The sequence below is a fragment of the Candoia aspera genome, chromosome 8, assembly GCF_035149785.1.
Source record: "Candoia aspera isolate rCanAsp1 chromosome 8, rCanAsp1.hap2, whole genome shotgun sequence".
NCBI classification, from domain to species: Eukaryota; Metazoa; Chordata; class Lepidosauria; order Squamata; family Boidae; genus Candoia; species Candoia aspera.
The window spans coordinates 313,239-330,004 of NC_086160.1; the positions used below are offsets into that span (position 1 = coordinate 313,239).

Here is a 16,766-nt window from a genome sequence, read left to right on the forward strand (position 1 = left end):
CTGTGTCAAATCTGGTATCACAAATGATAAAAACAAGACACTTTCTAAATCAAGTTAAGGTCAGCAGAAGTTGCTTTCTAAACTATCTGGTTTGTATTTCTGAATGCAAAATGGCTTAGCAGTTTTGCTCTTCCATAAATCCCTGAGGAAAAACTGCCAAGCAAAAATATTCCAGATTGTTCTATGAAGATTCATCATCCTAACTCTTGCCACGTTATAATTAGATCCCAAAGACTTCAGTGCAATTTCCCCTTGCAGAAGAGGTGAGACATAATGCATCAAACAAACAGCATTTTAAAATACAGCAAACATTATTCTCTGTGTGACTTTTCATGCTATAATCCTTGCAATTCAGATTATTTATTTATTTATTTATTTATTTATTATTCACATTTTTATCACTACCCATCTCCCCCCAAAAGGTCGGTTTACAATAAAATTCTCCTTAAACCTCAACATCATAAAATCACCGAATCAACACCCACAATACTAAAATAATAAATAAATATAAATATGGAATCCAAGTGGGAAATTTCCATTTGGTAGGGAGAACTCTACATCACCAGCCACCCCAGGAAGAGCTATTGCCCTTCCCATCCCAGGCGAGGCGGCAGAACCAGGTCTTCAAGCCCCTCCAGAAGGTCGGGAACGAAGGGGCCTGCTTCACCTCAGGGGGTAGAAAGTCCCACAGGGCAGGCGCCACTGCAGAGAAGGCCCGCCTCCTGGACCCCGCCAGATGAAATTCTCTTACAGACGGGGTCCGCAACATGCCCTCTCTGCATGATCGGGTGGGACCGGTTGATGTTATTGAGACGGTCCCTCAGGTAGGGCTTTAAAGGTGATACCCAACACCTTGAATTGGACCCAGAAGCAAACTGGAACCCAAGGCAGCTCACGCAGTAGAGGTGTTACATGTGCTGATCTTGGAGCACTCATCACTGTTCGCGCAGCTGCATTTTGGACCAGCTGAAGCTTCCGGCTACTCTTCAAGGGTAGCCCCATGTAGAGCGCATTGCAGTAGTCTATATGGGAGATAACCAAGGCATGAGTGACTGTCCAGAGGGCATCTTGCTCCAGGAAAGGGCGTAACTGGCGCACAACCCGAAGCTGTGCAAAGGCCCTTCTGGCCACGGCTGCCACCTGCTCTTCAAGCAGGAGTCCAGGAGGACCCCCAAGTTACGCACTGGGTCTGTCTGGGGCAGTGCAACCCCATCCAGAACCAAAGATGACAACTTCCCGGATACCGAGGAGCTGTCAATCCAATCATTATAATAACTTAACCTTATCGCTTTCTGCTTTTTGCCATACACACACACACACACATACATATACATACTTTTTTTTTAAATTCAAGGTGTTGAAGCTTACTAAATCAAGTAAGACAGAACATCCTAAAATAGGTTATATCTCATGTCACTGAATGTGCAAAGAAATTTCAGTGTTTCGAAACTAACTTTATAAGTCCATCTTCTAGGTACAAATCTGCATAGAAGGAGTGGTCATCATTGATAATTCGTCCATCTTTAATGAGTAAGCAATCGCTCTGAGTGGGGAAAAAACAGAAACAGTAAGGGTAAAATTCAAGTAATTAAATCATACAGCTTATAACATAACTTCAGTGTTTAAAAGGATGAGTTACTTACCCATTCCTGGAGTCTTTTGACAGATCTCCCCCCTGGACAGAGCTGCATTCAGGACTTTCCAGGGTTTACAGAATTGTGGAGTAGGAGCCCTGCCCTCCAGGCACACCACATCCCTAGACACAGCTCCTGCGGTGAAGCCCTTCAGTTCATGAATTGACAGAGCGGATTTGAGAAGAAATAGTGAGGTTTCTTGGTGCCAAGTGGAGTAGGACAGTGGGTGAATTCAGAGATGACCATTCAGTTCTTCACTGTGGTCTGTCATTCACACAAACGCAGGTGAGTAGCTAGCTTCCTTCCTGGAGGAGGATCTGGCCATCATAAAGGAACAAAGAAAGGAGCGTTCTTCTAAGGCCGTATCTTTCTGAGAGCAGAGGTCCAGTCTAAAGGGTTAGATGCAGGGGGAAGGCAACATCCAGGTAGTTGTCATAGTTTCAGTCATGCCATTCTCAGAAAGAAACTACAGATATGCCACTGCTCTTGTAGAATGAGTGGCTTCCAAGGGGGCACTGATGTTCATCCAGCTCATACCAAACTTAATGCCTGCTACAACCCTTTCAGAGGAACACTTGGGAAGAGGATAGTACAACTTAGATGGGCCTCAGAAAGCCAAGAAGCTGCACTGAACCCTTGGGAATGATGTCTGGTCCAAGGAGAAGGCAAGTGCTCATCAGACAGAGAGGGAATGGAGCAATGCTTTCACTACTGCCAAAGGATGGGAAGAATGGAAAGGTAATGCAACATTCTGACAAGTATTAGAAAAAAAGAGATATCTGGGTGAAGGACTACTTTATCCTCATGAAGAGAAGGAAAAGATGTCCTCTGCACAAGTCATACAGTTTTCCTGCCTGGCAAGCCAAGATTCTAGCTGCCAAAAATACCATATTCCATGGTATCAGGTGAATAGAGCTCATACTGAGCTGGTCAGCAAGATACTCTTGCTTCCAGCCAAATGGATTATCAAGAGAAATATGAATGCATCAGTACTATAACTGTAACACAAGGTGTACAAGTGGCAAGACTTCGTAGTAATTTCTTTGTTGATATATGTATTAATCGTAGAATTGTCTAATGCAATCCAGACAATTGTGCCTTGGAAACGATCTTCAGAGGCTCACACTGCCTCCTCAATGGCACTGGTACTATAACCTAAGTACTGTTAATGTAGATAAACTGGAGCTGAGTTTCCATCTGGACAGAGCTACATCAGCAGTGAGGACCTGTAGCTAGTATGGAGGCACTGATTGCACGTAATCAATGACCAGCCTAAAGACATAGGTTTGGACAGAGAGATGGAGCAAGTGAATATCTGTACCTCACCCATAAATGGCACATCCGAAGACGTGTGAAAGGAAGACCAAAATTGTGGCTGCTATATAGTCCAACTGCTGGAGAACCAGAGAGGAGGAAGAAATCTTGTGTACAAGAGACTGAAGCATGTCAATTCACGGACAGCTCCCTCAGTGATATCAATTGTCGCTCCATGAACTAGACAACTTGTGTGTGAAGAAAAGAAGATGTCTTGTAATTAACCAGGAGACTTGAGCTACTGTGATGGAATACCTAACCTTGGAAATGCAAAGGATGCAGCAAAATAGTTAAAGGAGGAATCAGGGCCACAACAGAAGAGCTTTTTAGGAGGAAGGAAACATGTGAAAGAGACTCTAAGTAACTCTGCCTTAATTACACAGAGTATAGGTTGTATGGGAGAATTACTATGATAGGCTTTCAAGATTCTGTTACAGTACCCAAACAGCAATAAAGTCTTTCTAGAAATCCAAGTGGCTCTTGTTTCCCACATTTGCCAGTCTTGTGGGGCTTGTCAGCTATGAACTGAAAAAGCTCAGAAATGGACTGTGCAAAATAAGAAAAAGAAATGATAACTTGGAGATGAACAAGTGTGACAACAGGTGCATAACTTGAGAGAAAACTCTCAGGGCACTGGAGATATGGAATGGCAAAATATAAAATCGATAAAGGGACTCATCTCTAAGAACCAAAGGAAGGTCTGATGATACGGCATGATATATATATATCTAGAGAGAGAGAGAGAGAGAAGGCAACTGGCAAATCAGTAGGTACAAATCCCTTTCTGAAAAAGAGGAAGGATAGTAATGATTGAGATCCTCCTGAAGCAGAACTCTTCAAGAAATAATTGAGACAATGAAGATCCACTATAGATTTGAGTTTGCATCATTCTACCAATCTCTTCTCCATAGGAATGAAGGTCTCCAGAAGCCAAATAGAGAGAAGAGGTGTAAGAAGCATAATCATCATCTTCAGGGGGAACAGCCTGGATGGTAAGTGGGGCAGATCCTTCAGTTTAATAGCAGTAGAAAATGTCTGAGGGCAAGGGGCCTCTGAAGATGTAAGCCATACGCTTGATAGGAAAACTGTTCAACTTTTGGCAAGAAGCCACATAGGACTAGACCTGAGATGCAAGGCAGCCTCTAAGGAAAGTCCTGAAGGACAGATCTATGCTGGGAGTGGTGTAAAAATATTGTTTGAGGCTGTCTACAATCATTCTGGACAGTGGCTAAGCAAAAGCAGATGAGAAAACAATGGAGTGGAAGGCCAAAGCATGGAGCAATGTGCATTGCCATACCTTGGCTGGCCCCAAGAAGCAAGCACTTGCTGACTAAGACAATGGTAAGGATAAGTGTCCTAACAGCCAGGAACCACGCTGAGACAAGGAACAGGTCTCTAGTGTTTTATTGCTGCTACATAACAGGAAAATCCTAACAAACTGAAGAAGCGTGGGAAAAACCCAGACCTATAAACCCCAAAGGTTAAGGCGGGCCCGATCTGTGTCTCTTGGAATGGCTACCTAATTCCTCAGTGCTACGCATGCACTTTACAGCCTGGATGGGAGCCCCCTGCTCGCCATCCTTACTCATGACAATAAGGCTGTGAGGAGATGGAGGAAAATGAAGGCTGGTGAAAATCTAGGGAACCAACAGAAGTAGGGAAGAGGAGTATGAGGTGGACCTCGGTAAACTCAAAATGGAAGTAGGGGAATGACTTGGCCCTAACTACCCCAGGGCATAAAAGGGCAGACTTTTGAATTTTGACCCTAATCTCTCCTTCTGAAATAGAATTCTGGGTCTGAGAAGGGCCTGGTGGTACCTGGACAGGATAGTTTTCTGTCCCTAGCAGGGATAAGAAGGAACAGCTGCGGCACTGGAGTAGAGGGATTTGAGGCAGCTGAAGAGGAGAGGCAAGAGAGCCTTTGATCCTTCTTTTTCTTCTGGTCAGAATGAGGGTGAACATGCCTCTTAGAATGCCTTTAAGGTTTACTGGGTGATTTCCAGTGCCAGTGATGGCACTGTGGAAGGCTGGAGATGGCTTGTGGGAAGTGGGAGCACCCTTGAGAAATGGTGAGAAGTCTCCAGGTAATTTCCAGGACACTGCAAGAAGAGGAAGATGCAGGAGACCTCTGAACAACTTCAGAGCCCAGTGCTCCAAGAGCCCTCCCAAAGGGTATGTCACAAGCCATGCACATTGTGGGCAAAACCTGTTCAGTACATGGCTGGCCCTGCCTGGAACAGTCTGTTGTGCCAAAGGATTGCGCCCACTGAGGCTGCCACTGCAAAACAGGTCTTTGGGCCCAGGCCAGGTGACTTGCAAAGGAAGAACAAGGCTTCCTTCTCAATGAGAAGTGAAAAACAAGTTAAAATAAACCGACTAAATACAAACATAAAATTATTCGAGGATGCCCAGGAGATGAAGGATCAACGTCCTAATGCTTTGTTGGTTGAAAAAGAACTAATCAGACTCAGCAGAAGCAAAACCTAACAGGGTGGTGTGCACGGAAGGTGGGGCTCTCTCCCTCAACAATTCTCTAAATTCTAGAAAGATCTAAGTTGGGCCCTGAGCAGACACAAAACTAGGCTGTGAATCACAGAGACGATGTTGTAGCGGCTTCATCACTCAAAAGGGTGAAGGCTTGCATAGAAGTTCAACACTGGCAAAACAGCCACAACAATAACCACCTTTTTATTCCCCCCCTCCAATGCTCTGCCTGGTTCTTAGCACAAAACAAATTCCTGACAGTTCTCATTATTTTCTGTTATCGTCAGCCCTACAACAGATTCTGACTAAATACCTCTGGGCTGTAGGTGCAGAAGCAGACTGTCACTTTCATACTGGACTCAGGAAAACCGCGTGGGCTTTCAAATGCAGTCAACCAGGAGCTTGGTTTGACCCAAAGACTTTAAGGATCTTACTAAACGAGACCTTCCATTAACCATGTTTCTTTTGGGGGTGGGGGTTGCCTTCAAATCAATGCTGACTCCTGGCGACTGCCTGGAATAATCCTTGCAGTTTTCTTGGCAAGATTTCGGAAGTGGTTTGCCATTGTCTGCTTCTTCCTGGGCTGAGAGGGTGTGACTGCCCCAAGGTCACCCAGCTGGCTTCATGCCTCAGGCAGGACTACTGCTCATGGTCTCCTGGTTTCTAGCCTTGTGCCTTAACCACGACACCAAACTGACTACGTACACTGGATCTGCATAGCTGTTCTCTCACAATGACTCAAGATGATGTGAAAGACAAACAGAAAAGCCAAAAAACAAATAATCATACAATACAAAACATGATAAAACTTGTACAGGAAATTCTGCCATGGCAATTCAACAAACAAATAAGACAGTATCATGAATCTGCCTGACCCAATGCTTGGGGGGAAAACAGGTCTTTAAGGCTTCATGAAAAACAGTTACAGTCAGGGGAATCCAGATCTCTGGGCGGTGGTGGGGAGGCTCCATGGGGAAAGTGCAGTGACCGAGAAGACACATCTCCTGGGTCCAGTGAGATGACAGTATTTAAGAAACAGGACCTGGAGCACGCAATCCCACTCAGGTCTGCTGAACAGGCAGAGGGGATCAGAGACAGGCCATCCCACACACAACCTTGGCCCTGTGCTGTGAATGACTTTAAAGGGCTAACTTCAGAGAAAACCAGTGCAGCACCACTCCTCCCCCTCCCAACCCGAGCTGGTCCGGAAGGATACCATGTTCAATGTTGCCAAAGGCCACCAAGAGATCAAGAAATGCGCCACCCCTGCCCATGAAATGTTATTCCCAGGTGTGATCCGTGCCATCTCTGTGCCCAAAAGTGAAAACTGCCTGAAACAGCCCAGAAAAACTCTTTCCTCCAGAGCCTTCTGCTGGCTGACCACCTTCCCGCAACAGAAGGCTGGAGACAGGCAGGAAATTACCCAACACCGCCAGAGCCAGGGCCCGATCTGTGTCTCTTGGAATGGCTACCTAAGGCCAGGCAGAAGCACCCAACCGTGAGTTTTGCTGGAGAGCCATATTTATTATCCCTTTTTTAAAGCTCATCCAAAGATGCTTTTTCTATATTGCAACCATCACTTACATTAGATTTCTCAAGGTAGATCAGAACTTTACACAACCTGTGCCAACATCAAGTTGCCTATCTAGACTTTTAATACCAATTCTTTCAATATTTTGTACTGGTATAAAGTTTTTTAAAATTTTGATCAGACATATATAGTCATTTTATTATGAGGTATTCTACTATAAAATCACAGAATCATAGAGGTGCAGGGATCCAAGCTGAGGCATTCCTGACACAGCAGCAACTTCATCCTCATTTAGAGGACTTTGTCCCCACCACCACCCCCAATCATCTGTGCTGCCATTCTTGTCACATCTTCTGATTTATCTGGATCCTTATGAACATGCGGGTGATCATAATTCCTGAGATGGAGCATGGCCAATGCAGGTAAAGAACTCCTGCTGCTTGGGATTTGAAACTCTACCTCTACGGAGACCCCAGAATGGCAGTTGCCTTTTTAGCAGCCACGTGACTGGTATTCAGTTTGGGATCAGTGATTCAAAGTTATTTTCACACCTTTAACCAAGCCTGCCATCCCCCAGTCTTTTCCTGTGCAAAGTTTATTAGATTCTTAAGCAAAGAGCTTTCCATGGGCCTCTTATTAAATTTCCTTAATTTCAGCCCATTTCTTTACCTAACCAAGATTGTTTTATATTTCTGCCTTCTGGGATATTCATTATACCTTCTAAGGTATTTGCTACTTGTGTCACCTATAGTGACACAATAATGTGATTTGATTATGTGCCATCAAGTCAGTGTCAACTCTTAGTGACCACTGAGACAGGTTTTCTCATGATGATCTGTCCTTAACCTGGCTCTTCAGGTCTTCTAATGGTGCATCCATTGCCACAGATCTGATAAGCTCTCCCTCAATTTTGTCAGCAAATTCATCAAAAGATGTAGAGAAGGATCGGGAACCAAGACTGATCCTCATCCCCGCCCTCATAGCCCTCCAATTTAAAGTTGTTGTTCGGTCATTCAGGTGCTTCCAACTTGATGGACATCATTTTGCCAGGATGTTGTGTTAGTCACTGCTGCTTTGAGATCCTGCAAGCACCTGCTTGTGTCATTCGCATCTGGCCACCTTGTCTTCTGCTGACCTCTGATTGCTTGTTTCCTCATTTCCTTTTCAAGTGAAATAGGTACAGTATAATTCACTGATCTCTATAATCAATCAAAATCAAAGCTATTTTTATGTATAACTTCTGATGGTGTTTCCTATCTGTTCTAAAGTTTGTTCAGATTCGTTCTAAGTTGGACTCTAAGCATGGGGCAGAGTCTGGGGAGATGCTGAGGGAACGTACTTACCCTGTTATCTGGGAACGGTTTGATCCTGCTGGGCCTGAGGAAGTGGACAGGATTCTCCGGACTGCAAATGCAACCACATGCCATCTTGACCCTTGACCCTTCTGGCTGGTAAAATCAGCACGGGAGGTGACTTGTGGTTGGGTCCAGGCGATGGTTAATACATCCTTGAGGTAGAGGGAGTTTCCGGCTGCCTTCAAGGAGGCGCTGGTACACCCCCTCCTCAAGAAGCCATCCCTGGACGCTACTACTGTACACTGGGCAATTTTCGCCCTCCCACCTTCCCTTTTTGGGAAAAGTGGTTGAGAAAGTGGTTGCGTTGCAGCTCCAGAGGATTCTGGAGGAAACAGATTATCTGGACCCCTTTCCAGTCAGGTTTCAGGCCAGGATATGGAATGGAAATGGCATTGGTCGCACTTCTGGATGATCTCGGGTGGGAGCAGGATGGTGGCAGTGCATCCATCCTCACTCTTCTTGACCACTCAGCGGCTTTCAATACCATCGACCATGGTATCCTTTTGGGTTGACTCAGGGAATTGGGGGTGGGCAGCGTGGTTCTGCGCTGGTTCACCTCCTTCCTCCAGGGTCAGTCCCAATCGGTCGTGATAGGGAGTGAGAGATCCGACCGTCGACCCCTCCTTTGTGGGGTGATGCAGGGATCGGTTCTCTCTCCTCTCCTATTCAACATCTACATGAAACTGCTGGGTGAGATCATCCGTCACCACAGGATGAGGTATCATCAATATGTCGATGATAATTGTATATCTCCATCCCAGGTGAGGTAAGTGATGCGGTAGCTGCCCTCTCTCAGTGCCTGGGGGCTGTGGGGGTCTGGATGGGGAACAACAGGCTTCAACTGAACCCTGGTAAGACGGAGTGGCTGTGGGTTGATGGCTCCTCGGTATCCTGGAAGTTATCATCTTTAGTTCTGGATGGGGTTGCACTGCCCCATTCAGAACTGGTGCGTAACTTGGGGGTCCTCCTGGACTCACGACTCCTGCTCAAAGAGCAAGTGGCAGTCGCGGCCAGAAGGGCCTTTGCGCAACTTCGTGTTGTGCACCAGCTCCGCCCTTTCCTGGATCAAGAGGCCCTCCGAACAGTCACTCATGCCCTGGTCATCTCTCACATAGACTACTGCAATGCGCTGTACCTGGGGCCACCCTTGAAGAGTATCCAGAAGCTTCAACTGGTCCAGAATGCGGCCGCGCAAGCAGTTATTGGTGCCCCAAGATCGGCCCATGTGACACCACTGCTGCGCGAGCTGCACTGGGTACCAGTTTGCTTCTGGGTCCAATTCAAGGTGTTGGTTATCACCTTTAAAGCCCTACATGGCATGGGGCCAGGCTACCTGAGGGACCGTCTCATCCCCTTTACATCAGCCCGTCCCACCCGGTCATGCAGAGAGGGCATGCTGCGGACCACACCTGCAAGAGAAATCTGTCTGGCGGGGTCCAGGAGGCGGGCCTTCTCCGCAGTGGCACCTGCCCTCTGGAATATTCTGCCCCCAGAGGTGAGACAGGCCCATTCACTCCTGGACTTCCAGAAGAACCTAAAAACCTGGTTCTGCCACTTCACTTGGGGTGGGAGGGGCACCAGTTCATCTTGGGGGTGGCTAGTATCATAGATCTCTCCCTAACGAACAACATCTGCGCGGCTTGGATTTTATATTTTATATCTATTTATTTTTACTGATCTATTTATATTGTAATTTATATGTTTTAATTGTGATTTTATTGTAAATCGCCCAGAGTCCCCTTTTCGGGGGAGATGACCGGTCATAGAAATTTGATTGATTGATTGATAGATAGATAAATAAAGTCTTCTCAAATAGCTCTCCTTGAATTCTTCTTTTCCCTAGCTTTCCAAAAGTCAGCCTCTTGTTTAGAAGGGAAAAGATAGACAATCCACTGCATATTTCTGATTGCCCACCTGAACACTTTTAATAATTAGTATTATCACTAGTAACTAATGAGTTCAAATAGGCCAGACTTATGTTTGCCACCACAAAGGTGGAAAAATCAAACCAGAGCTCTCTCCAAACATTTCACAGAATTATAGAAGCATAACCAAGATAATCTAGTTGGACCCCTGGTCCACTTCAGGAATCCAGTACTACAGCATCCCTGACAGACGGCCAGACAGCTTCTCTGTCAACAGCTCCAGTGCAGGAGAGTCCACTACTGAGTACTGAGGCATTGGAAATTGTCCAAACAAAATCCACTTCCTTCTCATTGAAATCCAACTCCGGATGAGATGCCCCACCTTCTGCATGACCCTACGGAGAGACACTGTCCTATCTCCCCAGAATTCTCCAGGTGAACCACATCCAGCACCTCCTATTGTTCCTCCTAGGTTCCCCCTTCCAAGTCCTAGCTACCTTGGTTGCTCTCCTCTGGAAAAATTCCAGTTTCCAAAAGTTCTTCATGAAATGCTCAGATCTGGAGGCAGTAATTTTTGGTATGGCCTGACCAATGCAAAACAAAAAGAAGCAATGACTTCTTTTGATCCCGGTCTGTTGAGGCAGCCTAGGACTGTCCTTCCTTTTTTCAGAGCTGCATCACACAATCTGCCCAGAGCCGTTTGCATGTCCTGCCACCCAGGGTGGTTTCCTGCCATCCCATAGTTGTGCAGAACCTGGCATTTGCCCCGCTGAAACTCATCTGGCAGGTTTTTGCCCACTGCTCCATCTTGTCAAGATCCTCCCCAGCCTCCACACTATCCTCTGAGGTGTTTGTTCATCAAATGCCTGGTGGTTTGCAAAAACGGTTGAATCCTGTTTTCTCATCCCTCGATCCGACACACAGAAACACACTGAAAAGCAAAAAGGCTTGCAGCATTTTGTTAGTTTAATTGTGTGAGCCGCATCATAAGTGTGAGATGGGCAGCTATATAAATTTAATAAATAAAAATAAATAAATCCCGCTCAATTCCTCCCTCAAAAGGTGATTCTGATTTGCTCTTCGCTACCTGCCCGTATTATTCACTTTCTGAATCGGAAAGAGGGCGCCGAGCTCTTGGTCGCGCGCGCCCCTTTCACCGGACGGGGAAAGACAAGGGCGCCAACGCTGGGCTCCCCGCCGCCCGGAGCAGCCGAGGCTCCCGTTCGAGCCAGAGCGGCCCTCGCTCCTCCCGCCGCCAGCCACGGCCGGCTCCTGCCTTGCCGCGCGCCCTCCCCGGTGAAGACCCCCTAACCTTCCCTTCCCTCCGGTCCTCCCCGGCACCGGCGCCTTCCCGCGCGCCGCCCAAGCCGCACCCGGCCCCGTTCCCTCCGCGGGCGCGAGGAACGAGGGCGGGCGGGCAGACAAAGCCCGGCGCTTGCCCGGCCTCCTCCACAGAACGCCCCTCCCCGTCGGTCAGCCGTCCCCGCCGCCGCTCACCTGCCGGAGGAGGCCCCCGGCGTCCTGGGAGTGAGCCATGCCCGGCGAGGTCTCGAAGCGGGCGGCGGCGCGGCGCCCCTCCTAACGACGGCGCGACGGGTCCCAGCGAGGGGCGGCGCCGGCCCCCGCCCTGGCAGCCCAGGAAGCGGAAAAGGCCGCGCCCCGCCTCCACCCCCACCCCCTCGGCGCTTCCGCCGGCCTGGCCGACCCGGCACGCCGCGCCTCCCCTCGTCTCGTCCCCGCACCGCCGGCCTCTCACCTGTGACGCCTCGGCGGCGGCGGCGGCGCTGCTGCTTGCAAAGGGGAAGGCCTTTCCTGCTGGGGCCTGGCGGGCGGGGGCCGCCACCGCCGCTCGCGCCTCGGCCGCACAGAACGGGCCTTGGCGAGAAGCCCGGCGGGCCGGCGCCTCGTTGCCAGGAACCCGAGATGCAGCGACCCTCTCCGGGCTCTTAGCTTCCCGCCTGGGCTGCAAAAGGGCTCGGCAGGCGTGGCATGGGTTGGGGGGCAGAATATGAGCCGGGGGCCCAATTCCTTCCCCTCTTCGGGCAGACAAGCGTTTTGCTAGAGAGCCTCGGGGCGCATCTGGGCTGCCCCAGAAGGAGAACCAAAGGAGGTGCCCGACGCCGCCCCGGCTTTCCCAGGTCGAGCCAGGACTGCTCTGTCGGACCCGCTCCCCGCCCGCTCCTTCTGCCCAGAAACGACCGAAGGCGGGACGTCTTCCCAGCTCCCCTAATCGGAGGAGCCTCCATCTTGCCGTCGGCTCAGTTGGACTCAGCCCACAGCCGTCTGACCGCCCGAGCGGCCACCCTCAGCCTTTCCTGCCTGTTGGGGGTCACGGAAGCCGACCGCGCTGCTGGTCGTCCGGCACTGCGCGCAGACCGGTCTGGGCTGCCTTCGGTGGCAGAGCCGCAACTGGGGGGGGGGGGGGGGGCAACCGGGGCGTGTGCCCCGAGCGCCGCGCTGTTGGGGCGCCAAAGTGAGCGCTGGGGGTGGGGCAAAATGGGCGCGGAATCTCTGTTTGCCCCGGGTGACACAGACCCTGGTTGCGGCCCTGTTCGGTGCGGCAAACCATCCTATTCAAAGCCACCGCGTCTAGGGCGGCAGGCATGGACTCCGGTCTCCTACAAGCGTAGATGCAGTTGTACCTGTTGCCGCCACCCTTCCCGAAGCACAGAGCCAATTGACTTAGGCCTGCTTTTTCTCAGCTCCGAGGCCTTCTGAACGGTGCAGTGGGGTTCCATGGCTTTCTAGGTGTAACTTGAGCACTGCTTCCGGCTCTGGGCATCACAAAGGAAAGAGGGACTGTGAGAACCAGGCTATAATAAAGGCCTATTCAGGGACCCTGAAGGGACCTGGAATGAAGGTCCAGCTGTGAGAAGACTGAGGGGCTGGGATAGGACTCTTCAAAAGGGCAAAAGGAAGCCACACAGAAGGGTGAAACATTTACCGTACCCCGAAATGCCAGCTGCGGAATCATGGATTTGGGTTACAGTAAAATAAATTCCAGCTGGGGGAGGAGGCCAACAGTAGGAGCAGTTTGACAGACAACCAATTGCCCAAAGGAGGGAAGGGGTGTCAGCCACTGGGCGTGCTTTGGTTTGGATTCTCGCCCCAGCCCAGCCTAGACAGCCCCTTCTGCCACAAAGGTCTGTGACAGATGAGCGCGGCCAGAAGGGAAGGAAGACTAAACAGCAAGGAATGGACAAGAAAGCCTTTTGTGTGCATTTCAGATTACAACAAAACGGTGGGGAAAGCGCTTATTCTGCAGACACTCTTGATTTTGTGGGTGTATCTGCACTGAGAACTCAGTTCTCCAGTTAAGTTGTCTTTTTGGAAACGATGCATTGTTTTGGGAGCAGGAGGTTCTGCCATGCTGGGTTTCATTTTCCTCATTGCGAGATTAGCTAGTAGCTCTTGATGGAGTGGCTTAAGAAGCTGAGCCTGTTTTTTTTCTAAAGTTAAAGTTTCATATCTAAGGATCACTATTCGTTTATTTTAGAAATTTGTATATATACAGACAGACAGACATGGCCATCGCAGTGTTCCCTTTCAGGGTAAGTAATGTTGTGCCAAGCACAGAAAGTGAAAGAAGCTCTGAGCCAAAGGAATTAAGAGCAGGAAATGTGGTTCAAGACAGAGCGTTCCTAATCTAAGCAGTTGGAAATCAAAATTCATTTTTAAATTAAAACAGTTTTCACAACCAAATGGGAAAACATCAAAAAACTCACATCCACATGTCAATAATAACACAATCTTGTCTCAGGACTGCACAGAACCACAACAACCATGAATACCCTTTTCCAATGATTTTTATAAAACCGGGGGTGTCAGGAAATCACAAAACACTACTAAGATTTCTTGCACAATTTGTTTTTGTGACTTGCATGGAAAACTTTCGGTTAGGACTGTATATTAAACATGATTTTAAACCGTTTTAAATCATTTGTACTTTTAGCAGGAGGGTAACACAACTCTGTGGTAGGGACGCGGTGGTGCTGCGGGTTAAACCGCTGAGCTGTCGATCGGAAGGTCGGCGGTTCGAAACCGCGCGGCGGGGTGAGCTCCCGTTGTTAATCCCAGCTCCTGCTCACCTAGCAGTTCGAAAACATGCAAATGTGAGTAGATCAATAGGTACCGCTTCGGCAGGAAGGTAACGGCGTTCTGAGTCGTCATGACCCGGAAGCGTCTATGACAACGCCGGCTCCAAGGCTTAGAAACGGAGATGAGCACCGCCCCCTAGAGTCGGACACGACTGGACTTTACGTCAAGGGAAACCTTTACCTTTACCTAACACAACTCTGTACCTGAACAGATATCTTCAGCTATGTAGGCCTGTTGTGTGTGCTGTAGGGAAAGCCAGATCATCACCAGGGACAGTCTGGTGCCATGGCTAAGGCAACCAGGCTAGAAACCGGGAGATGGGGAGTTCTGGTCCTGCCTTGGGCATGAAGCCAGCTGAGTGACCTTCTCTCAGCCCTGGGAAGGAGGCCATGGCCAACCACTTCTGAAACACCCTGCCAAGAAAACCGCAGGGACTGGTTCACGCAGTCTCCAGGAGTCAGCACTGACCCAAAGAAACACACAGAGAGATCTTGACCAAAAAGTTGCCCAACTGAGTTTTCTGTGTAGCTGAGGAAATGCTCTCCTCTGGCTAAAGGGATTCCTATTCCAGGCTGAGCCTTAAACCACAATCTACCATCACAGCAGCTGGATTCATACAGCACAGGAAGCCAAACCAAGCTGTTAAATGTTCAGCATTGGGAGCAAACTAATTCCTTGTCACTGGGCTGCCCCGGTGACTCTGGTCTGCTCAGGTTTCCTGAGAGAAAGGCTCAGGAAGACAAAAACTAGTGCTTCTTCACTGAAATCTGGAGCAGCATCCCCAACGTTAGGGAAGGCGCTGTTTCTAAACCCTTAACTTCCCGATTCGCCGTTTCCACTCGAACTATGTACGAGCCACAAAAGGGAGAAGCCCAGGGAACACGACCGAGGACGCATTTTTCCTAGTGGACAAGCAGAAAGGCAGACACCAGGGGCAGCGGAGCCGAGAGGCCCCCGAAAACAGCGCTTCTGACCAACCGCCCGGCAAAGAACAGGGAGGATTTGCACCTCACATCGCCATCGACCCACCTCCGAAGCCCCCTGGACTCTACAGAGCGCGCTTGAGCCTGACACCGGGGCGGGGGGGGGGAGCTTCTCAGGCGGAGCGGAAGGGTGGGAGGGAAAGCTGGCAGGAGCTGGCGGCGCCAATGGAGCCAGTCGCCCAGAGCGCCTGCACGGCCCTCAGCCGCGGCGTAGGGCTACGGAAGGAGAGCTGGCCGTCCGGGTCTGCCCAGGGCCCTCCCTCCGGCGCCACACCGGAGGCCTCAGTCCAAGAGCACCCGCCCACCTCTCCCACTCCCCGCGGCAGGCCTGGGTCCCGCGCGAAGCCCGCCCGCCCGCCCGTCCTTACCTTGCGGTCCTCCGGGCCCCGCCAGGACTCCTTGGCGAGTGGGCGCCCGAGCTCCAGGCGGAGAGGCTGCCCGTCGCCCTCCCCGCTGGGCGAGCTGACGGCGGGGCTGGAGACCTCGCTGCTGTCGCTGCCCATCTCGCCGGCGCGGTCCAGCAGCTCGGGGCGGCTGCCGCTGCGCGGGGTGCGGGCGCCCTTCTGGCCCACGCTGTAGGCCTCGAAGTCGATGGTCTTGTTCTCGAAGGCGCCCTCCACCGAGGCGAACATCCCGCCGTACTTCTGCCGGGGGGTCTGGGCAGCCGTGCCGGGCCGAGCCAAGTACACGGGTAGCTCGTCGTCCTCGGCGCTCCGGCTGCCCTGCCGAGGCCTCCCGGCCATCCTCCCTCGCCCGCTTGCCCGCCCGCCGGCCGCTCCGGGGACGGGGACCATGCAAATGCGCCGCGGGCGGGCGGGGGAGGCTGGCGAGCGCAGCCGCGGCGGAGCTGGCTGGCTGGCTGGCGAGGCCTTTTCTGTCGCTCCCTTCGGCGGACCGACGCGCGCTCCGGGGCGAGCCGGGAACCAGCGGGGAGGGCGGCAGCGCCGAACCAGCGAGGCCGAAAGAAAGGGGCCTTTCCGGGCGGTCGTGCGCTCAGATGCCGGCCTGGCTGTGGTGAGACGGCGGGCGCCCGGCCTCCCGCTCACGAAGCGGCGGCTGCTGGCCCTGCGTCCGCCCGGAGCCTTGGCCGCCAAGCAGCGGCCGGCCCTTCCGCAAGGGTGCGCTAAGAGGAGCAGGCAAGTCCCGGCTCTGGAACTCCGGGGGCGGGCGACCTGGGGGCCTCTCCGGCTGAGGCTAGCGCAGGGCAGCCCATCCGAGCCGCGCGCAGCCGGCGGCCTTCCCTCGGGCTCGGAGAAAGGGCCCTGAGCTGCCCAGAGAGCGCCCGCGGGCTCAGCTGCGGCCCCTGCCCAGCTCCGCTCCGCTCCTCGGAAGCGCCGCGACTGGAGGCTGGTGGACCAGGGGGCCGCGCGCAGACAGCGCCAGCGCCGCCTTCTCCCACCCGAGCCGCGGCGGAGGCCGGGAAAGAGCAGGGCCAGAGGTGCGCCCCCGCCGCAGCCCCTCCCGCCCCGAACTTTAACTCTTGGAGCAGAGAGGCGGAGGGG

At 51.3% G+C, this 16,766-nt stretch overlaps 1 protein-coding gene across 2 annotated transcripts in view; it reads right to left on the reverse strand.

Annotated features, from left to right (window-relative positions):
* CRMP1 (collapsin response mediator protein 1) overlaps positions 1–16,107 on the reverse strand; it is an 88,618-nt gene extending 72,511 nt beyond the window's left edge. The window contains exons 1-2 of one of the 2 annotated variants that reach the window (XM_063309863.1): positions 15,633–16,107; positions 1,455–1,543 (exon numbers count right to left, since the gene is read on the reverse strand). In XM_063309863.1, the coding sequence (XP_063165933.1) occupies positions 1,455–1,543; positions 15,633–16,058 (515 nt within the window). In that variant the 5' untranslated portion in view covers positions 16,059–16,107. Of the gene's footprint in view, positions 1–1,454; positions 1,544–11,680; positions 11,775–15,632 lie in introns of those variants that run through there. The other variant, XM_063309862.1, reaches the window with a different exon arrangement.
* Between the last annotated feature and the right edge of the window lie 659 nt (positions 16,108–16,766).